The 23,635-nt window shown below is 35.7% G+C and overlaps 1 protein-coding gene across 4 annotated transcripts in view; it reads left to right on the top strand.

The window, feature by feature from the left end:
- LOC128237399 (zinc finger MYM-type protein 4-like) overlaps positions 1-23,433 on the top strand; it is a 33,171-nt gene extending 9,738 nt beyond the window's left edge. For 3 of the 4 annotated variants that reach the window (XM_052952912.1, XM_052952914.1, XM_052952913.1), the window contains exons 6-23: positions 612-1,206; positions 1,593-1,762; positions 2,640-2,748; positions 3,210-3,310; positions 3,878-4,117; positions 4,538-5,392; positions 7,014-7,272; positions 7,528-7,647; positions 8,292-8,365; positions 9,441-9,603; positions 10,165-10,343; positions 10,601-10,730; positions 13,169-13,330; positions 15,271-15,747; positions 16,505-16,630; positions 18,610-18,876; positions 19,392-19,503; positions 21,125-23,433. In XM_052952912.1, coding sequence (XP_052808872.1) covers positions 612-1,206; positions 1,593-1,762; positions 2,640-2,748; positions 3,210-3,310; positions 3,878-4,117; positions 4,538-5,392; positions 7,014-7,272; positions 7,528-7,647; positions 8,292-8,365; positions 9,441-9,603; positions 10,165-10,343; positions 10,601-10,730; positions 13,169-13,330; positions 15,271-15,747; positions 16,505-16,630; positions 18,610-18,876; positions 19,392-19,503; positions 21,125-21,314 — 4,329 coding nt within the window. In that variant the 3' untranslated portion in view covers positions 21,315-23,433. Of the gene's footprint in view, positions 1-611; positions 1,207-1,592; positions 1,763-2,639; positions 2,749-3,209; positions 3,311-3,877; positions 4,118-4,537; positions 5,393-7,013; positions 7,273-7,527; positions 7,648-8,291; positions 8,366-9,440; positions 9,604-10,164; positions 10,344-10,600; positions 10,731-13,168; positions 13,331-15,270; positions 15,748-16,504; positions 16,631-16,705; positions 16,832-18,609; positions 18,877-19,391; positions 19,504-21,124 lie in introns of all 4 variants that reach the window. The other variant, XM_052952911.1, reaches the window with a different exon arrangement.
- The last annotated feature ends 202 nt before the right edge of the window (positions 23,434-23,635 follow it).

The following is a 23,635-nucleotide window of genomic DNA, read 5'->3' as shown; positions in this document are numbered from 1 at the left end:
AGTATACAGGTGAGCTATACATTTGGTGTGATTATACAGGAGAGCTATAAGTTTGGTGTGAGTATACAGGTGAGCTATAAGTTTGGTGTGAGTATAAAGGTGAGCTAAAAGTTTGGTGTGAGTATACAGGTGAGCTATACATTTGGTGTGAGTATACAGGTGAGCTATAAGTTAGGTGTGAGTATACAGGTGAGCTATAAGTTTGGTGTGAGTATACAGGTGAGCTACAAGTTTGATGTGTATAGGTATCATAGAAGACATAGCTGAACATACAACAATAACAGTCGGAGATGACACACAGGTGAACCGTTAGCCATAAGTTTAGTTAGTTGCACATAGCCTTGGTCAGATAGCTGAACATAGAGATGTCACAGGTGAGAAAAGGGAACCAGAATTTTAACAATGGGAGGTGACAGCCAGAGAAACATACAATATGCGCAAAATGAACTATTCTTAATTCAAAGTTTTATCTTTGATACAAAGAATAAAAAGCAATAATACAAGAACATCTCTGATTGAAAGCAAAAATCAGCCTGTGAGAAATAACAGCACAAATTAAAACCTGTGTTTTAGAAATTCTTAATGTCAGGTATTGTTGGTTTGTTTTGCAGGTTGAAGATACTGCAAACACTGAACAACCCGATGAGGAGCCATCTGTAGAACCACAACAGGTAGAAGGTAGAACAGAAAGTGCTGATGCTCCTGATGAACAAGCGGAAGCTATTGATGATGTCCTCATATCTGAGAATATGGAGAATGATGAAATTGAAGTTAAAAATGTGAACAGTGATGAAAATGGAGCAAGTGAACTATCTGTGGGGACTGAAAAATCTGATGAAAAGGTCAATGAGAAATCTGAGGCTTCTAATGACGCCCCTGAGGCTCAGAAAGACTTGAATGACAAAGAAACAGAGGAAGAGACTCAAGGGTCATTTATAGAAGTTGGGGAGACTGCAAGCAATGTACCAGAAGCAATGGAAACTAGCAGTGCTGCTTTGAATAAGTTGGATAATACTACCGAACAGTCTGCTGCAGTGAATCAGGTCGAAGTTGCGCTTAACCAGTCCACTGCATTAGATCAGGCAGAAAATGCATCAAACCAGTTGGTTGTGGAGGATCAGACAGAAGATGCTTCATCTAAAAATGATCAACCAGTCTCTATACACTTTTCCTCAGTCAATGTGAAAAAAGAGAAAATGGATGAAGGTGAGTTTTACAGTTAAGTGATAATATGTGTATATTGGATGTTAGCTTCACTGTTGTTTTTTCAAGGAAATTAACTATGGTAATGTGATAACTTTGGTGTGTTAGGCGTTGCCATTACCTTTTGTTGAACATATGGTACGATCAGAGATGCTTTAATGGCTTGAAAAAATATTCTTTCTCAAATTTGATACTCTTGTTACTGATATAGTCTTGTTTGAATGTATTTCTTGAGATGTGAGAATAATGCATCAAATTGTTTTAGTGATTATTCTCCATTTCTCACTACTAATTATAACTTATATTATCATATTAATATTATATATATTATATTATTATATATATATTTGTTGTGTACTCATTGCTGCATGTTTTGACAATGCTTTTAGACAAGCAGACAGAAGGTGCAGGGTTAAAGATTGTTGGTGTTACGTCTGCTGTGGGTCTGGAAGAAAAAGACAACCAGTCTACAAAAGAGTCAGACAAAGGAGACAAATCTGCTGAGAAATCTGTGGAGAGTGAGAAAATGGAAGCAACTGTTACACATAAAAACGACATGGTAACAGTTTTAAAAACTCAGATTTTCTAACATTAAAATCAATTTCTATACTTCAATGTGAAAAAGCAAAACAAAACCTTGTGTCCCACTCCCTCTGTAGGTATTGGAAATTTTGTGTCTGACACCACTCCAGCATCCCACTTTTTCGTTTGCAATCAATTTTTTTTTTGAACAACTGAAAAGTTATAAAGTCTTCAAACTTGGTATGCACCATTGTCAATAGATGATCTCTAGAAATTATGAAGTCCATAGGTCAAAGGTTAAGGTCATGGTAGCCTTTACTAGAAAAAACAACGGAGGCGTCTGATAGGCAACACATTTGATTTGCTTAATTCTAGTCTTACTGGCTCAAAATTAAATTTTATCTATATAAATCATAGGAACTTCAAATTTTCTACTAACCTGATTTTTTTACTATGTAAATTTTTGATCACTGTGATAATTGCACTTACAAATACATGAATGACATACAAAAGTTTTTTTGAGTGATAATTTCCAATGAAAAATTCAATGCATTAATGAATCTTGATTATGCATAAAATGAACGTAGATTTCCATGTCAATGTGTGTGATTCTGCAGAATATTAAGAAATTACAACAGAAAATAATTTAACAAAGCAATTTTGTAACTGGTCCAATTTCACCAAGCCGGACAAGTGGGTTTGCTCTGATTGCTTGGGTTTTTCTCTTAACACATGCTGACAGTCACATGTAACTCAAAAGAAAGTGATTAATATTGTGTTGTTATCATTTGTTTTCCAATTGTTGGAACCTAAATAGGTTTATAAACTATCACAATAATGAATAATTTAAATATTTTTTAAGCATACTAGCTATCAAACTGCCCCACATTTACATGTATGGTTTTATGTAACAGCTTACAGTCAAACAAGAGAAGCTGGCTTCAGCCAATCAAAAGCCAGAAACAGCTTTAAAAAGAGGGGCAAAAGAGGAGGCCAACAAGAAAATCAAAGATGAAGCAACAGGTACATGTACATATCCAGTGTCGTTAACAATATTTCAATAAGGTTGTTTTCTTTTTAAGTCCTAAATACTGCGGTTATTATTTATTCTTCTTGAAACTTGGTCAAGACATTTGTTAACATGATATTTTAGACCAGTGTGAATTTGGGTCATTTCTGATCACCTGAAAACTAGGGCAGGAGGTCAAATATAGAAAAAAATTTGTATTTAAGTTTCTGATTTGATTCTCTTATCAATCGGTCTTCATCCAATCTAAGAATATGAGAAAATTTGCATGACAGAACCTGTTTGAATACAGATCATCTGCTGTCAAAAACTAGGTAGCTAGGTTCCAAGTTCAACTTTCAATGTGGTTTGGGACACTCCTTAAATATTTGACTGAAATTCCTGAACTTACTAAAGGTATATTTTGACCTACGCTCCTTGATATGATGACCCCAATTAAAACTTTACTGTGTTCCAGCTACTGAGGAGGAAGACGACGATGTTATTGCAATCAAGGAAGAGAAGAAACCAGTCGCCAAACCAAAGAGCAAAATACAGAAATGCATCGTCTGTGAGAAGGTAATCAAGCAAATAGGAACAATACAGTTTCTATGGTCAACCTGACAGAAATTTTCACTTTTGAGGAAAAGGTAGACTCAACATAAGGTTCTTTTTTAGCAAGGTACATGTATTCAATGTATTATTGTACCCTTGGTCATGGAATTTTTAAATGTTGGCCCAAACTCATTCTCATTCATCAGAAGTTTGATAATGATAAATCTAATCTGTGGAACGTAAAGCATCATCACTCTTGTGTAGGAGAATGACCCAAACTAGGAAACCTTTCAAGACATCATTAAGACTAGTGACACAATGGCAATATGCACACGTATAGCAGGTTGCCCTCTGACTAAAAATCTTGAGAGATTTGTTATGTCTCGGCAGTCTTTGAAATGAGACTAAATATTTACACTCGTGCTTGGTATAAAAAAGTTTAAAAAGTCTGCTATATACATTGAAATCCAGAATTTGAGTGAACCTGGGAGGCTTCTTTATGAATTTTGCAAGTGCAGGGATTGCAGGCTTGTGCTATTAATTTGACCACTGTTTCCGGTGTTAGATCTGAAATTCGTTTTCTGTTGCCAGGTTGGAAAATGCAAGTACAATATAGTTCGCAATGGGGATGTTAAACATCTTTGTGATGACAACTGCTTCAAACGTTTCCGGAGCAACCCGACCCAATATCTGCGTCATGCTGAAACGAGTTCAGACCAAAATGCAGCCAACAAAGCAGACAAGCCCCAGGCACCTGTTAAACCGGTTTCAAGAGAAACAGCATCTGAGAAACTTGCAGCTGCCAAGGCGAATGAAAAGTTGGTGCAACAGGTATGATTGTGTGACATGCAGATTAAAGAAAAACAATTGAATATCATGATGTTATTTGTTAAATGTTTTAAGTTAAATAAAGCATGGCTTTCTCATGTTCTCTGATAATGGACATTAATTGACTTGCATATATAATTAGTGATTCTATTTTACTGAAATTTGGCCAAAATTTTGGCTCCATTCACAGTTCCAAAAAGTACACTTTTATCACAAAAATTGGACTCAATATACATAATCCCAAATGATTTCTTTCTCTTGTTCTCATCTCTTAACAAGTCAACTGACATGTTTCAATCAATTCCTAATCTTTTGAAATTCTTAACATTCTGTATATTCTAGTGCCTTAACTTTGTTTCTTTGTGTTCGAAATATACTATCTAAAGGTAGTAAAAACACTATACATGTTTCTTGATATTACAGCAATCACCTGTGTATAAGACATGCTCCGTTTGTCAACTGATGAATGTTCGCACCTCGAAACCATTCCTGAACTGGCAGGGGCGAGACTATTGTGGAGAAGAATGCCTTGGCAAATTCCAGGCTGGCCTATCAAGCAATTGTAGCTACTGCCAGTCATCCATTTTCCAGAACAATAAGACTAAATATTGCTGTACTGTCGGGAATGAAGTCAAACATTTCTGTAGCTTAATTTGCAACACTGAATTTTCAAAACGTATAAAACTGTGCGCATTTTGTAACAATGATCTCTCAATGAAAAAAGACTCATTTATGGCACCAGTCGGGGATAATGCGTTATTCAAGGATTTTTGTAGTCAAACCTGTTTGCAAAGTTTTGAAGCGAAGAATAAAAAAGATTTGGAGCTAGTGGGGATTCAAAAAGGACAGACTGTTCCAGGCGCAGCTGTTGGAACTTCAAGTTGTACGGTTTGCGGAAAGATGTCACAGATTAAACATGAGTTTAAACTGGATTCAAAACTCTATCGTTTATGCAGCGATCCTTGCTTCTCTGCGTTCAAATATGCAAACAAGATCACCATGAACAACTGCGACAATTGTAACGCATGTTTATTCGGTGATGCCAGTAGTTATCAGTGTGTACAATTTGAAGGGCAGCAGAAAAGATTTTGTAGCTTTTTGTGTGTGAACACGTTCAGGGGAAGTAACAAGAAGATTGTAGCCTGTGCCTGGTGTTGCGCAAAGAAAACAAACTTCGACATGATTGAAAGGGTGGACGCTAACAACAAGTACCAGCTGTTCTGTTCACTCAACTGCCTATCACTATATAGGGTTAACTTGCAGGCTACATCCAACCAGGTTTGTGTTTATCTATCATGTTTATTTTTAGAATATTATAGCTTGAACTGACATTCCCAATTTTCAATGATATTAACTCTTCTTTTCAACTTATCCAATATCTACACTGGGACACCATGTGATAACGGTTAAATCTGGTTTACCCAAAACATTGTTTATTATACCCCCCAAAACAAAGTTTGGGGGGGTATACTGGAATCGGGTTGTCCGTCTGTCTGTCCGTCCGTTTTTTTTTTGTCCGGGATTCATCTTTGTCGTTATTGAACAAATCTTTTTCAAACTTTCAGATATTAATGGCCATGATGTAAACTTGCGCCTCTGTGAAATTGGTACGGGTCACATGACCCTGACCAGAGTTATCTCCCCTTGATGTGTTAAAGTAGGCAAAATAAGCCCTGTCCGGGATTCATCTTTGTTATTATTCAACAAATCTTTTTCAAACTTTCAGAAATTAATGGCCATGATGTAAACTTGCGCCTCTGTGAAATTGGTACAGGTCACATGACCCTGACTGGAGTTATCTCCCCTTGATGTGTTAAAGTAGGCAAAATAAGCCCTGTCCGGGATTCATCTTTGTTATTATTCAACAAATCTTTATCAAACTTTCAGAAATTAATGGCCATGTTGTAAACTTTCGCCTCTGTGAATTTGGTACAGGTCACATGACCCTGACTGGAGTTATCTCCCCTTGATGTGTTAAAGTAGGCAAAATAAGCCCTGTCCGGGATTCATCTTTGTTATTATTCAACAAATCTTTATCAAACTTTCAGAAATTAATGGCCATGTTGTAAACTTTCGCCTCTGTGAATTTGGTACAGGTCACATGACCCTGACTGGAGTTATCTCCCCTTGTAGGCAAAATTAGCTTTGTCCGGCCTAACTCCAGGGCAAACAACCTAGACATGGAGGGGTGGGGGGTATTCGTTAGCCTATGGCTTACAGTTCTAGTTTGTTTGTGAATCTGTTTCTGAGCAGTTAAGTTACCTGACCAACTATATATAGATGTTTTTTACTGCTAACAGATGTTAGGTTTGAAAAATCTTATCTATTTATTTTAAACTTCATGATTCAAAAGGGTCCAAATGGAATTGCCGTCTATAAACAAAATGTGACCCGAAATGAGCCGAATTTGGATAATGTGAAGTACATGTAACTGCTAGCCATGCTACAAAACTACTATCCAAGCCTTCTGATCCATATGTTTTATAGGCTGTAACAAGTAACAAATTATTCATCTTTAAGACCTTAATAAGGTAATAATTACTTAACAAAAGGCACATGATAAATTATTTGGGACTTTTAAAAATTGGTCTGAAATCTGAACTGTCTATTGTCTAACTATGTATATTACAGATCACAATATGTTTAACCAGAAATATACTAAAATATATATATATATATATATCTGGAATATTTTAAGAATGTTAAAAATTAAGTTATGAACAATTCAATTATGATTTCAATTCCTTCTGAATTCAATTATTTTCTTTATTTTCTTTCACTTCATCTTATTGCATATTTTGTGATTACACTGTTTTACAAACAGTGCAATGCCAAATATCTTTCACTTACTACACATCGTCAAATATCGATCATTAGAATCCCAGATTTGTATTTCCAGGCTGTAGTATGTGACCAGTGCCGCAAGTTTGTCCCGGCCCAGTACCACCTGACCATGAGTGACGCGTCTGTGCGCAACTTCTGCTCCTACGGCTGCGTGATGCAGTTCCAGGCGCAATTCCAGGCTCCGGCAAAACAAGCAGTAGGACAGCAACAACAGGTGGTGCAGGTAGAGTCTGCTGCTGCTGTTGCTGCTGCTGCAGCTGGAGGAGGGAAACAACAGACTGTCACTAGATCGGGCAGGGTTGTGAACCAGAAAGGTAAGAAGCTTAGAAAGACTGGGGGGGGGGGGTCGAAGAAAAGAGATTGAGACATTATCATAGCCATGGTAGCGGCTTTTGTCGTCGGTGTCTGCACTGGTGTGCAATAAACAATCAAATGAAACATGACATTTTGATACTGGAAGTTTAATTTTTGGGTAGTAAGATCATGAAGAGCAAACTGAATAAATGTTATAGTAAGATGACATGAAGTAAAATCTTCTTAATCACTTTATATATGTATCTGCATTACAGGTTCTAAATCATCTCAGACACCTGCATCAAGGAACAATGGGGGAAAAGTTGTGGTCAACAAAAACAACAGCCCTGACTCGTTCCCGATAATATCCAATGTGGTTTCCCTAGCTGCACAGGGTAGGTGATGAAATAATGTAGCAGTCAATGAATTGCAAGGGAGTTAGGGAGATGCAAGAAAATTATGCAAACCTATAATTGTCATTATGAGCTAGTATGAGGCCGATAATTCATCACTTTACATGATTAAAGGAATATTTTATCACTGCCTCGGCTGAGTTAATACGTTTAAAAACAGCCCATAATGGTTTCCCAGTTTATAGTGTTTATATTTAGCATGTGAAAGTCACTTGATTGGTACTGATACATATACCAACGCTATTTATACGAGGTAGACAAACCTAGTAACTTTCCAATTGGAAAAATGCACAAAAACTGCGAAAGATACATGTGTCATAAGCAAGGTGATACAACAGTAAAAAAGATTCAATGTGTTGCACACAACAATATCAATTTTATGAAGGTTTTGATAATTTTCTTTTTCTTGCAATTCATCTGGTGTCCATTCCCTTAAATGAAAAGGAGCCCCAGTAATTTTAATAAAAAAAAGACAATCTCAATCATGGATGTTATATTCTGTTTTATTACAGATTCCCTACAAATCTCGCTATGTTAACAATTAAACCCATATTTTTAAAACACATGTACATTTGACTGTTCCCTTGTTTATGAAGTTTTTGATAATAATTGTGCTTATTCTGCAGGCAAGCAGCAGGAGATCAATATTAAGACGTCCACCCCTGTAAGTGTAAACAGTCAACAGATTCCTGGTATCAAGGTATGTACAGTTCCTGTGCAAAACCTTCTAATATTCCATAAGTGATTCAGTGCTTATTGTTAGCTCTTTCTATGTTAGTTATTAGTCTATATTCCTAATGGGAGAAAGAATTAGTATATAGTACAGGGTTGTTAATGTGCACTCTCACAGATATACCATTTTTACAACTTTTTTTATTTTTTGTCTTGGAAAAAGCAAATTTTTGCATAAATATCTGCAAACCAATGATATATGATTGCTGACAAAAAATCTGATCATAGATTTTCATATTTCCGTTCCAAAAATAATGTTTTATGGCTTAAACCGTTACTAACGGTTTAGAAAAAATGCATAAAACATCAGTTTTTGAACAGAAATATAAAAATCTGCAATCTAATTTTTTGTCAGCAGTCTTATATATTAAACTGGTTTCTATGGGTTTTCGCAAAAATTGGCTCGTTCCAAGACAAAAAATAAAAAAGTTGTCAAAATGTTCAATCTGTGAGAGTGCATATTTAAGATAAGGATTAGTCCTGAAATCAAGATTGAGAGTTTTTAACATCAGCATATCGTAAATATTGTTTTTTTTGCTCATTTACATCAAAAGAGGAAGTATATATTGCATTGGTAGCCATTGAATCACCTAACTACAAATGTTCTAGAAGTCTGAGTCAAAATTAAGGAGTCCTGCGATTTCAGATAGAATGCAATGTTATAGAGAAAACAAATGTATTACTTTAAAAAGCAATCATTTTTTATATCAAAAATAATTATTAAGTCTGAATGAAGATTCTAGCAACTGACAAAATTCATAATACAGGCAAGATTCACACAAAGATGAAAAAGTCAAAATAAAGGTCAAAATAATTCATACATGAGATTGGATTGGATGAAAATTAAAGAGTATCTAAGATATTCATTGTTTAAAATTTGAGCATTTTCATCTGTTAAAAAAATTCTCTAAGAAGCTTAATGAATAAGACTTAAATTTAGGAGTCACAGATTCCCGAACCCCCATTAGTGTCAAACCCTGCTAATGTGAACAATTAAAAAGTAGATCCCATCGAACTACCTATTTTATGTTTAATATTTTCAGACAAACACAACATATTCTGGAACCCAAGTTGTGCAGCAGCAAATCATTATTCAGCCCCCACTCCCGAAATCCATGAAGAACAAGTCACTTCTGTGTAAACCTATCACACAGACGAAGGCCACGTCGTGCAGACCTCATACACAGACTAAGGAGACTCAGACAGGTGGGCCGGATTTTCTGTTTCAACTTAGTCATGATTTTATGTAATCACAACATTTGATGAACTTGCCTGGTTTTGGAAGTCCTTGTTTTTTAGACCTTAGACACAAATGAAAGATTGTCAGACTAATAGAAACCAAATGAATGATTTACTGCCAGTAAAAAAAAAATGATAGATTTGATGTTCAATAAATTATAATGTTTATTAATGGTTTAACAAAAGACACCTGATATTCTGCACATATTCATAAGTAAGATTAAATTTTAAAAGGATTTATTATTTACCAGTAGATAGATAGATTTCCTCCAATTTGGTTGACATTTCACTTCGTCCTACAAAAGTAAAAGACATGGTCTGAAATTATCAGAAAGGATGGTAAAACAAATATAGAATGTTTATCAGTTTAATAATGCATATTATGTCCATACTGTTATTCTTAAGAAAAAAAACAAAACATTCCTGTGTCAAGGTGGCATATGGGACTATGTTCATCACCTCTAGGATAGTTCTAACTTTTTTGTCCGTATGGTTCCAAACAACTTATGAACACTTATTTATTGCCAGAAAAGGGAGCGCCCGAGAAGGCCCTGATCCCGGTTCCTGTGCCCATCTACTGCCCCACCCCTCTGTTCAAGTATGCGATGCCGACACCCATTTTTGTTCCAATACCAGTGCCCATCCCGGTTCCCATCTTCATTCCGACAACAAAAAAGAGCGCCAACAGCATTTTGAAGCAGATCAAGGTTAGTGGCTTCTGTTTGTGTAGGAATTTACTACAGTTGATTTGTGTTCTGTACAAGTAAAGGAATCCAACCTCCTAACTTTTGTATCACTATGTGCATGGTTCTGGTTAGATTATGTGTTGAATTATTCTCCTTGATTAACTGAGGAAGGAGACAAACCCTGGTACTTGTGTGCGCTTGTATATTTATCATTTGTTTTTCGAAAGGGCTTTTTTTTTCTCTAGCTTTCTTACCTCCTTGTGTGTTTTGCACTGTAGGACATCCGAGAAAAGATTCCTGCAGACCCATTAGAGGCTGAGCTCCTCATGATGGCGGATATGGTGGCTGGGAAGGAGGAGATGCGAAGCAGTAGCAGTGAAGATGAGGAGGAGGAGGTGGAGCCACCTGGTGGGTGTTTGGGAGTAGGGGTCACGGGGGGATATGGGGGGCCTATAGGTTTGCAAATATTGGTTGGAGAATCTATCTGCCAGATACTAGGTCCAGTGTTAGACAATTTCTTCTCAATATCTTAAGAACAACAGTTTGACCTAGTACATTTAAGTTTCCTTTATAGGTTGCTAGATGGACCTTACTGTTTTTGGGGTCAGTATGACCAATGATATTGTTGTTTGAAAACCTTTTGCTTCTTAATAAGTCCAGAACTGTTTGACCTACGACTATAGAACTGTACTGGAAGGCTGCCCAGTAATTGACCCTTAATGCTGTTGGGGTCATTAGGTTCAAGGTCATTTTCAATGTTATTTTGAAACATCTTCTGCCAAATAATTCTACAATGAGTTAACCTTAAATCATGAAACTTCAGTGGTTAGTTGCTGTTGACCAGTAGATGACCCCTTTAAAAAAATAATGTCCTTCAGTCATATGAAGTTGTCACAGATATATCGAATTTGTAAACATTTTGTCTGCCTATTAGCTAGAGACTGCTATGACATTCAATCCTAAATTTTGTAGGTTGGTAGCCCTAAGCTAATTTACCCTATTAAGTTTGAGATCAGTAGTTCAAAAGTCAAGGTCATATTCATTTGAAAAATTTCCTCTACACAATAAATAAACAATTAAATGATGCAATTCATGAAATTTGGTAGGTATTTTTCAAAAGTCAAGGTCATAATCATTTGAAAAAATCCATCAGTTCCTCTAGAAAATAAATAAATAATGGTATGATGCAAATTCATGAAACTTGGTAGGTAGTTTGCTATTGGCTTGTACATGACTTGTTGTGCTTTGGGAATCAGGTATTTCACAGGTTAATGTGTTTTTATGCCCCCACAAAGTGGCGGCATATAGGGTTGCCCTTGTCCGTACGTACGTACGTACGTACGTACGTACGTCCCGAAGATTGTTTCCGATCTAATTCTTGAAAACCGTTTGTCCAATCATCACCAAACTTTAAACACATGTTTGTGACCATAATATCTTGATCAAGTTCGATAGTCGTGGAAATCGCTTTAGTCATTTAGGAGTTACGGCCCTTTTTTGCCAAAAATTCCCGAAGATTGTTTCCGATCTAATTCTTGAAAACCGTTTGTCCAATCCTCACCAAACTTTAAACACATGTTTGTGACCATAATATCTTGATCAAGTTCGATAGTCATGGAAATCGCTTTAGTCATTTAGGAGTTACGGCCCTTTTTTGCCAAAAATACTTCAAAAATATATGTTTCCAATCTAATTCTTGAAAAGTATGTGTCCAATCCTCACCAAACTTTACATACATGATTGTGACCATAATATCTTGATCAAGTTCGATAGCCATGGAAATCGCTTTTGTCATTTAGGAGTTACGGCCATTTATTTGCAAAAAAAGACATGAAAAATACGTCCCGAAGATTGTTTCCGATCTAATTCTTGAAAACTGTTTGTCCAATCCTCACCAAACTTTTAACACATGTTTGTGACCATAATATCTTGATCAAGTTCGATAGCCATGGAAATCGCCTTAATCATTTAGGAGTTAGGGCCCTCAGATTATCCTGAATAATCATTATGGCTTATTTTCTGTGACAAAAAATCGAAGTGGGGGCATCCGTGTCCTATGGACACATTTCTAGTTGTTTAAATGTCAGAGACTTAATAAGCAACTTTAGATGAGTGCTTTATGATTCAGATACCTGATAATTGCCGTTTCATGGAATGCATTTATTACAACATATAAATGAATCATGTTTCTGAAAAAGCAGCACTAAGGGGAGCAAACTTACAAACGTCTCTTGTTCTAAAAATTCAAGGTATTGTCAAAGCCTAGGCTATCATTGGCAGGGAAATATCTTCATTTTTACGGACCACTAGCCAGCTGGGCTTGTAGCTTTTTAGATTAACAACCCAGCATCAAACCCACGAGCCCAACATTTTGTACACACATTTTATTTACATCCAATTAAAATCTCGGACTCGACCATTGTTTATTACAAGGAATGACAGGTTCTAAATATTACGAATAAGTTATCATGGGCAGCTTTGTTAAGGTTTTCAAAATGTTTGCTTCCTCAGTTTTCAAAAGGCTTTTCTTTACCTTTTGGAATAGCAAGGGACCTTTTGTGTGTATCACTAGTTTCATGTTTTTAATTCTGTCCAGTTCATACAATTCTCAGCTAGTAACAATATTATTTTCAAAACCGGCAGACATACTAAAAACAAACCAAACCATGATCGGTATTGGATGGCCATGGGTGGTAGTATCTAAGCACTGGTTTTTGAAAGTTAACAAATATCAAGTTAACACAGTTGTTTCCTTTAAGAAGGTCTGAACAAATAGCCCAAAGAATCAAAGAATTGGTGTCAATTATAAAATAGGTTTGTCTAAATTACGATGTTTTCATATACAGAGCCTGTAAAACCAGTGAAGGAGACTCCGGCAACACCTGCACCATCTAGTGGCGACCTAGGGGAAGACATGTTACAGATGGCACTGAGAATGGCCTCGGAGATGTCGGACGAACCTGCCATGGACTTGGAGAATACTCTGGAACCTGTTACAGTTAACACTGGTGAGAAAGTCTGCCACAGAGTGGGTTATTGCTTTAAAGCTGCACTCTCACAGATTGACACTTTTGACATTTCTTTTAGTTTTTGTTTCGGAATCAGCTGATTTGCGCATCAATGCCTTCTATTCAGTCTTATATGATTACTCACAATAGAACAGATCTCAATTGTTTGGAAAACTGCCAAAATTTTCTTTAAGCATAAGTAAAGCTTTTAGCTATAAAACATCAATTTGCAAACGTAAATATGACGTGTATCACTAGTTTTAAGACATTTAGGCAAAAAAACAAAACATTCAATATGTGAGAGTGCAGCTTTAATTGGTAATACACTTAATTAAGATAACAACCACCGTTGAAAATAACCTACTTTGTCTGTTTTTATATAGAATGAACTTAATCCATGTACACATGCAATTGTTTGTCTAGGAATATCAAGTGACTAGTTTATATCTCCATTGGTTAAATTGCTAACTATATTGATATCAGGGAAGTTTGCCGTCATCAGGGTTCGAATTTAACTTTGAGGAGCACTCGCATAATTTTGCGAGTGCTTTTTGAGGCAACTCGCAAAATGAAAAATCAACTTGCAATTTTATTATTTGCTTTATTCCCTTATGATATTGCCTAATTTAATTAGAAATTTACACCTTAGACATATTATGAATATTAAAACGTATAAATCTCGAGTCACTCGACTGCTGGAACTTGTTGATGGCTTATTCATTTTGGGGGGTTCGGAAAGACTAATCAGATGCTGGCCGCTTTTTGATAACAAAGCTGTCCAATAATTTGACATTGTTCACTAAAATTGTATATTCACCCTCGCCATCGGCAAGCAAGCTACAGATTTCATTAAGTCTTATTTAAGTATTAAAAACAATAACATTATAAATTCAAAATAAATAAAAGCAACAGTAAATGTAGCGAGGATGCTTTAGACCATGAAATATATCGATCGATGAAGTCTATTCGCTTTGACAGTTGGGCGGAAATATATTCAAAGGTTGATGGGGTTTACATATAGTGCGCGAAAGCGCCAAATTCAGCCAATGATTGAGCTAGGTGATTACATCATTTGTATTCACTTTGAAATATGCATGCCTCGGAGCATCCCGGAAAGATTCGAGATAAAACTCGGCCTTTTCCGTATTTGTTTTATTTTTGAAAACTTACTAGAGCGTGACTCCGTACTGTCTTCTACTGGTAGTGTAAACATGCCACTTAAAGGCTGTTTACACTCGACTACGTTGCGGAGTTAAGTTCATGTTTATTCTACTTTCCGTATAACATTTTGTGATCTAGAAAAAGCCACTCGCAGAATTTTGCGAGCTTGAATAATAGTCACTCGCAATTTGCAAATGTCGCTCGCATTTTGCGAGTATGCGAGTCTAAATTCGAACCCTGGTCATGTCAATTTTAATATAGATAGTTGGGTGTCATGGGCTTTATATAATTTGAGGAGATACGACCAAATGTTGTAACATTATCTTAAGGTGGGGTGTTATCATAATCTTCATAAAACTTGTTGGGTAGCAAAGAGAGTGACAAACTACCTCTCAACCCAATTTTGCTTGTTTCAGTATTTCATTTACCACATAAAAATGTGGTTGCAGTTTTATTCATTGTAGTTGGTGTCATTGCTTGTTGATGCCAATTTTGGTCATACACATGGGAGATAATTTTCCTGATTTAAACAACAACAGAGTACTCCAGATTTCACAGTACTATCCTATGCTGAGGGCCAGGCAACAGAGCCACTGGTACCAGTTTTTAATGTCTTTTGGTATGATGCAAACTGGGATTGAACCCGGGACATTTCACAGCCATTGCTCTACAACTGAGCTATTGGGGCAGTTGACAGTGATATATATCGGCTTTATAGTGGCTATACAATAAAGCTGAAATAGGTTAGAGTATATCCTTATTGTATGTTCGTTTTACAGCTCCGCCCCCACCGTCCCAACCTCAGCCTGTCTTGAGTGAGGAACCACATGAGGAGGAAGAAGAGTATATACCCACGTCTGCAAGAAACCGGCGATCTCGAGGTGGGGGATCGAAACGTCTGTCACGCAGCACACCAAGACGTAACCCAAAACGACAAAAAGTGGAGACACCCCCTCAGTATAAGGAGCCGACCCCAACACCTTCACCGCAACCTGCCGCGCCACCTCCCGACGCAAACTTCCATCTCAAGTACACTTACGGGGTAAACGCGTTTAAACACTGGGTATTGTTAAAGAATACACAGTTTGAACAGGCGTCAAAACCCGGACAGGGAAAGGCACTTAAGACCTTCAAGTCAGACATTTTGCAGTGTACGGCGGATGAGTTAAATTTCTCACTTTGTTTGTTTGTTAAAGAGGTTCGGAAACCAAATGGGGAGGAATATGCAGTGGATAGTATATTCTATCTGTGTCTAGGTAAGAGTTTTAAACTGTATAGCTTTTATGTTATTTTAATTCAGGGTTTTCTTCCTACAATTGTAGAATGGGGCCAGGGCCCTAGCAAAGGGGATTTTAGTCTGTGAAACTTTTGAATGAACACAGTTTACTTATTCTATAGTAATATCATGTGTAATCATATTTATAAATGCATTGGTTTGTCATGTAATAAAGAAACACATTTATAATTATAAATGGAGCCTTATTAAAGACAGCATAGTGCAGCAGAAAAAAAGGTACTATCATGGCTATTTTTTGTCTGAATTCCATCAGGCTTTTTAGGGTAATTAAACACAGAAACCGGAAAAGTATAAACAGGGGAATGGGGCCAAAATCATTAAAAAAGACAGCCATGATTTACTTTGCTTGTTTAACTTAAGATTTATTTTTTAGGCAAGTTGATATTATTTTTTAGGCAAGTTGATAAACTTCAGTCTTTTTTCTTATTACTAGATTTTAAGTCGATTGAATGATGGAAAAATATTGCGTGTAGAAATAAGAGATTGATATTTTTGAATACCAGTAACTGTATTAATTCTTCGTTTGTTTTATATGATCTTGTGAATTGTGAATTTCTCGTGCAAGAAATAATTTCAACATGACAAATATTCAATAGTAAAAATAAAAAAATAATCAATCGTTAAAGAAGATTGTGGTTCAGATTAGCAGCAGCATAGTTTTGTTTGTTGTGTGAATTGTCTGAGAATGATATTACATGTGCCTTTACTTTATCCAGGAATTCAGCAATATATGTATGAGAACGGCCGAATTGACAACATATTTGGCGATATCTGGTATGACGGCTTTACGGAAGCCCTAAATGCCATTCTGACCAAATATGAACCCAGACTAAATCACTCAGGTATACCGAAATTTAATTTGTATAGATTCGTCAGTTATTTATTTGTATAAATTTTCTTGATTTTTTCATACACAGGTATTCAGCAATATCTCTTTGAAAATGGGCGCATCGACAATATATTCAGCGATTTCTATTTTGAGCGCTTCACTGAATGTCTAAATGAACTGCTAATGAGATACGAACCAAAATTAAATCATGAAGGTATATACATTGTTAACATTTATGTGTTTAATGTTTATACATTTTCATCTAAACCAACAAACTTGATTTCTTTAAAGAGACTCATTCACTGATTTTATCTTGTCAATGATCTTTTAAATGGTGTTAATTTTACTTCATTATGAACCACCACCACAACTTCTTGTTCTAGCAGATTTTAAATTTAAGCCTTAAATAATTCAATTTTCATAATCGTTACTAAATGCTTTTCAGCTAAATAGAGTGTGTTTCTCGAATGAATTTTCATAACCGTTTCTAACGCTTTATGGAAAATAGAGCGTTGTTTCTCTATTTATTTCCATAAGCATTACTAATGCTTTTTGGCAAAGTCGAGAGTTTTTCTATTCAATATTCATTAGCGCTACTAAAGTTTAGGGCAAAATTGAGCATTTTTTTCTCTATTCAATTTTCATCATTAACAATTCATTTTAACAATCATTTTGTTCACTTTTTTTCAGAAATGAATTTATTCTATGTTTGACCATATAAAATGTGAACGAGTCCCTTTAAATTCTTGCACCTGCAGAACATCGGCTTTGGAAAACTGTAGCATTGAATTTTAGCTCACCTGAGCACTTGTTGCTCAATGGCGAGTGGTTGTGATTGGTCACTGTCTGTCGTCAACATTCTCCTTCAAACAACTTGGGCTAATTTCAACCAAACAACAGGACTGTTCCATCTTTGGTCCTCTACAAGAATTTCTTAGCAACAAATTATGTTCTCGGCAACCAATGACTTCCTTAGCAACAGCTTACTTCCCAAGTTTCATTTCTCTAGTACTTAGGTGAGCGATAAATGGCCATATCTGTCCTCTTTTTGTATCAAAGTATCAATATCTTATATTGCTGCAATGGCAGTACAATGTTTTTGATCCAAGTAATAATGTTTCAAGTAAAAGATATGAAAAGTTGATTTCCTTTCAAATAGTGTAAATGAATGGACATAAAAATGCTCCTGTATGCATGGCCTGGTTTGCTGGATTGTTCTATAATTTTCAAATTTCCTGTTTTCTCTCCCTCAAACACAATGTTTTATTATGTTGTTTATTTGCAAAATTTGTAATATTCTTCAGACTTCAACCATTGCAGTTATAAAAATGCTTGAAACATGTGATTTTCATTATATTACCAACAATATGAACTGTAAATACCTTGACCAAGAATTGAGTTTGTATAAATTGTACCAACAAAAATGAGTAAGGACAGAACACTTGTTTTTTATTTTAATCCGAACTCGTAAAAAGTATGGGGCGTGTGTGCAATTTAAATTTAAAAAAAAATAATAGACAAAGTTAACTGATAGCCTTGATGTCATGTAACATGTTTAAAGTTGGCCACAACTGAAACATACGATCAAGATATTTAAATGAGAATATGAACAAATGTTGCCAGTCAGAGACAAAAAGCAACAATTGAATAGCAAGATGTATAACTATTGGTACATTCATACCCTATAAGCTCAAAATGGCTTGGCTCGAATTCCTTGTTGGCTCGAACATGGTGTAAATGACAGATTTCTTTATACATTAGGCAAGATTCCCACTTGGTTATAATTTTTCAAGGCTCCAGTTATTATTGTCAGTTCGAGCCAATGGGGTTCGACTGTATGGCTCTAATATTAAATTTTGTCATTTAAATTGAACCATTTCCAATAATAAAAAGTTAATCTCTGCTTCGTATAACATACAATTTAATATACCTAACAACCACTAACCGATTCTAATACCTTGTTAAATAAAAAAAATCCATTTCTGAAACTAGGTCAGCTGGTGTGCCGAATTGAAGAGGAGCATCTCTGGGAATCAAAACAACTCGGAGCACATTCCCCACACGTTCTCCTGAACTCCCTAGTCTACTTCAACACCAAATTTTTCATGTTAAAGACTTCTGAAGAGCATTTGCGGTTATCATTCACGCACATTATGAAGCACTGGAAGAAAACACCATCAGGGCGGGGCTCAGGGACAGGAGCTAACTCGGGCCGCAGCGTTTATTTGAGATATTATTGCCCCACCCCCCAGGGAAAAGGTATATTTTTGGTTACCTTCATATCTTTTTTGTTTATTGGCCAGTTATTTTTACAGTCCAATCAAAACACTCAGATTCTACTCACAAACTTAAGTTAGATCTAAGTTAGTTATTGAATTTGGTCCCATGTAGTTTTGATTTAAATGTGACTTAACATTTATATAAGTATTAATATAAAAGTATTAATACAATACCTTCTTCACTGTCTTTGTATGTAAAATGAAATCAGGGGTTCTAAAGTTAAGGATGAAATTAGGATTGATAGCTTTTGACCTTAAGACCATTCATCCTTTGTAAAGATTGGATTTGATGGGACATTTGTATCTAAAACAGCCAGAAGTACCTTTATATGAATATAAATTACTTTGAAAACAATTTCAAAAGGGGTCTAAGCCCCTTTACCCTGCCTTGGGCATGAATCCCTAATGCTCAAACAGACCCTTCAAGTGAACTGACAGCTATTTTTCAGGACAATTATCACCTGTTCCAATCCCTGTAAACTTATGTGTTTGCAGATCTGCAGCAGAAACGTAAAAAGGAGGAGATGCCGGTGTATGAACAGACAGAGAACCTGGACAACCCGCTCAGATGTCCGGTCAAACTGTACGAGTTCTACTTGTCCAAGTGGTATGATACTATTGATGTATTTAAATAAGGTGTCATTCTTAGTGAGGCCATGAAAAAAACCTTGTTTGGTTCTTATTGCATGACAACCTGCCTTTGTGTGTGGTCTAACTGTATCTGTTCCACCATGTGTTTATTATCCCCCAACCGAATTGAAGGTTTTGGGAGGGGGATATTGTTTTGGCGTTGTCCGTCCGTCCGTCATTCTGTCTGTCAGTCCGGAACCATATCTTGGTAGGCATTGATCAGAAAAAGTTCAAACTTGTCAGAATGTTCCCCTTGATCAAATCTCGACCACTTTTAAAAAGGGTCACAAGGGGTTAAAAACTAGGTCACTAGGTCAAATCTTTGGAACAAACTAGAGGCATTATACATGGTCAAATATTCATGAAACCTAATCAGAATGTTTTCCTTGATGAACTCTTGGACATTTATAAAACTGGGTCACAAATGATTGAAAATTAGGTCACTAGGTCAAATCTTAGAAAAATCTTGCCAGGAACCATATTATGGAAATGATTGGTCAGATTATGTTTAAACTTGGTCAGGATGTACCCCTTTATGAAATGGGGTAAAAAACTAGGTCACTAGCTCAAATCTTATAAAAATCTTTGGAACACATTAGAGGCATTATGTATGGTTTAACATTCATGAAACGTGATCAGAATGTTTTCCTTGATGAACTCTTTGACAGTCATGTTTAAAATTGGGTCACGTGTGATGAAAAATAAAAAAACTGGGTCACATGTGATAAAAAATTAGGTCACTAGGTCAAATCTTACAAAAATCTTGTCCGAAACCATTTCATGGTAGTGATTGGTTGGATTATGTTCATACGTGTATGACTGAACACATGATACTAAATATATGTATTTTATGATGATTTACTTCCATCACCTTCCATTATAATCGATTATTATAGGTTATAATCAATAATCACCAACATGAAGCTCCTATGAGCTTAAAAATAACACGCAGTGAACATGATCAACAGGTACCTTAAAATGTCATTTTTCACTATTAACTGTTAACACTTCAGACATATCTGAACTTTTACTTTGAAATCATTCAAATTCATAGAAACTATTACAAATGTTACACTATATACAAAACTTTTATTTCAAATAATTCCAAACAAACTCAAACTTATATCCAACTTTCATAACGGTCCATCTCTCTGCAGCCATATTTCATGTAAATATAGGAAAATACCACCAACTTTTCATTTCCAATCCATGAACTTTGCCTAATTCAACGAATTTGCTTGTTATTTCTATCTTTCCTGTAAATTAAGGGATGTATTGTTATTGATGTACATTACATTATTTGAAAAAGGTTAAGTAACAACAGTCATAACATATTGTGTAAAATCTTAATGATCAAGAAGTGCAGAAATAGGGAAGCAACAGAGACCTTCTTAATCATTTAGATTTTACACTAAGTATTTTAACTGACCTATGTTAGAACTTGTTTTCAGTCAGCAGGGAACCAATTTATGATGTCATGTCTGTTATGTTGTTAAACTTCTTTGCCAGCGATTAAGCGTAGTACTTCTCTGAAGCCGAAATAAATAAAATAGTTGACAGAAAATGGTAAAGAAAAAATTTATGCATATATTTTTCAGCCCGGAGAGTATAAAAAATCGTAACGACACATTCTACTTGGTGCCAGAAAGGTCCTGCGTCCCTGACAGCCCAGTTTGGTACTCCACGGCCACTCTTGGCATTGATCACATGGCGAAAATGTTAAACCGGATCAGGCTGGTCCGAGAAATTCAGGAAGCCCATTTGCATACACAGCCAATTTTTGTTTGATGGAAGTTTTCTAATTGTAGCTTTCATATCCAGGATTTTTGTTTGTATATTTACGCTACATTCAAACGGATGTTTTGTATATTGTGTTTTGTATATATATATATTTCTTTTTACATTTTACATTTAGTCAATATTTGATACACGTTTTATCTATAGCATCACGGGAGTTCTGGCCCGAGGTTGGAAGCCTCAATATGAAAATGCACAAGAACAAAATGTTGCTCTCCGTATACATTAAACCCTATTTGAATGGCCTAGTGTTGATGCTGTAAGAATGCAGGAGGAGACACAAGCAAATTCCTCGAACTGAACTAGAGCTTTTGGGAAATATGCTTGCTGTCCTGCATTCATACAGCATAAACAAAAGAAAAAATGGGATTAATCCTTAAGTGGGGTTTGATCAATATTTATATCTACATTTTGAATCAATATTCATCACGATTAATAATTAGTAAAATCTTTAGCAGCCGATTATAAGTTGTTAAAAAAACAACATACAGGGTACACATTAATAATAATAATGACGCCATAACCCTTTATAATATACAAAATAACCATCAATTTCCCTGTATGCAAATGACCTGGCAAATGTTAACTGTCACTAAATCACTTCTGATAAAATCAACATTGGGCCAAAAATCGTGTGACACATGACTATCATGTTAAAGTTAACATGGCAAATCAGAAAATACCAATGTCTGAAGAAAGCCATAAAAAAGAACTGTTTAAGATTTTAAGTTAGTTTCTGCTATTTCCAATCTGCTCGATTGTGATATAACCTGGTAGCTGATGGAATCTTGAGTCCATTTCCTATGTAGAAATTAGTACTGGTGTTCATTATGGGAGGCCATGAGAAAGTACCCTTACTGGGGATGGAACCAATAACCTATTGGGTGAGAGGCGACACCATTCCCCTGGACCACTCTCACCCTGGGAAACAGTAGCCATTACTTTAAAATAGTGTGCACACTCAACAAGGCATTAGTTAAAAGCTTTAATTTTTAATTTTAGCTGGGAGTTAGCTTCCAAACTTCTGTAAATAACTACGGTAATCAATGTGAGGTTATCAGATAGCAATTTATAAAATGAAACTCTTGTAATGAAATCACATGTCGTTCACACTGTGCAATATTCCAGTAGCATTTAAACTGACAGTCAAGAAAATGTTGCTTGCAAAATTAAGTTTTTATCTCACCTGTTTTGTTGTTGTTGTTTTTGTTTTTTCCATTGATAAAAACCCGATATTTTCATTGCCGAAGTGTAATGGACTGTGGCATTGGCAGTTGCAGTGTCATCATACAAATACGTTGGACCAGCGATGTAATTTGAAAAACTTTAAAATTAAATGCTCTTGAAATTAAGTACACTTGTTACCAGTGACAATGTGCCTCTATAAGTACCAAGGGCCATGACTTGTCACTTGTTATTTGCCTGGGATGCTTTCAGGAACAAATACACATAGACATTAATGTCTAAACTCTTATGTTAACAGTTCATGCTTTTTCAAATTGTAATTGTATTTTTCTAGCCTTTAGGTCAGACTTGCCCTGCAAATCCTTCAATGTTTGATTCAGGAACAGCCTCAAAACTGTTTGATGCATTAACTTAGTACAGGTTAACCTCAAGTCAGACTGAACTATTTCTAGAGTAATGCCCCTTGATCAAGAGAGAAACAGACAACAGTTACTGTTGGTATCCACATCTGGTGGTATTACTTTCTCTAGAATTTAGTGACTGCTTTAGACATTGTCTAACCTACGCAGCCAATAACTGGTAAATCAGAGTCTAGACAGCCAATTAGAGGTCATTTGAGCCTAGGCAGCCAATTAATTTTTGAATATTTTACTGTGTCTTCATTGTTTAGTCAGGGAACCTATTGTTAAATTTGTTAAGATATGTTGTCTTCAGAAGACGATTCTTTGTTCATAGGCCATTTGGAAATTCTTATGATGAACTTGATTTCGACACTATCCTTAAGATTTTATGAAGCCACTTGACTGAATCATATTGCAGCAAAACGAATGTTTCCTTTTGTTTTCATTGTAAGTATCATATACACCATTACCTTATAGACGTACACAATTATTATATAGTGTAGAATAAAATTGTGAAGAATCAACATGGTCCTGTATTTTTGTTAAAGAAAATTTGTTTACAAACAAGTGCACCGCAAGTGAACTTATATGTTTGTCAGTTTAACTCGTTTTGGAAAACTTGCCTTTAAACATTGTAACATGTCTAATAAAGAATGGATAAGAAAGGGTCATTTAAGGGCTTAATGACAAACACAAACTCCATTGTACTCAATTTTATAAGACATT

The sequence above is a fragment of the Mya arenaria genome, chromosome 6, assembly GCF_026914265.1.
Source record: "Mya arenaria isolate MELC-2E11 chromosome 6, ASM2691426v1".
Lineage (NCBI taxonomy): Eukaryota > Metazoa > Mollusca > Bivalvia > Myida > Myidae > Mya > Mya arenaria.
Note: the sequence above shows the minus strand (reverse complement) of the source record. Positions and strands in the feature narration are given on the sequence as shown.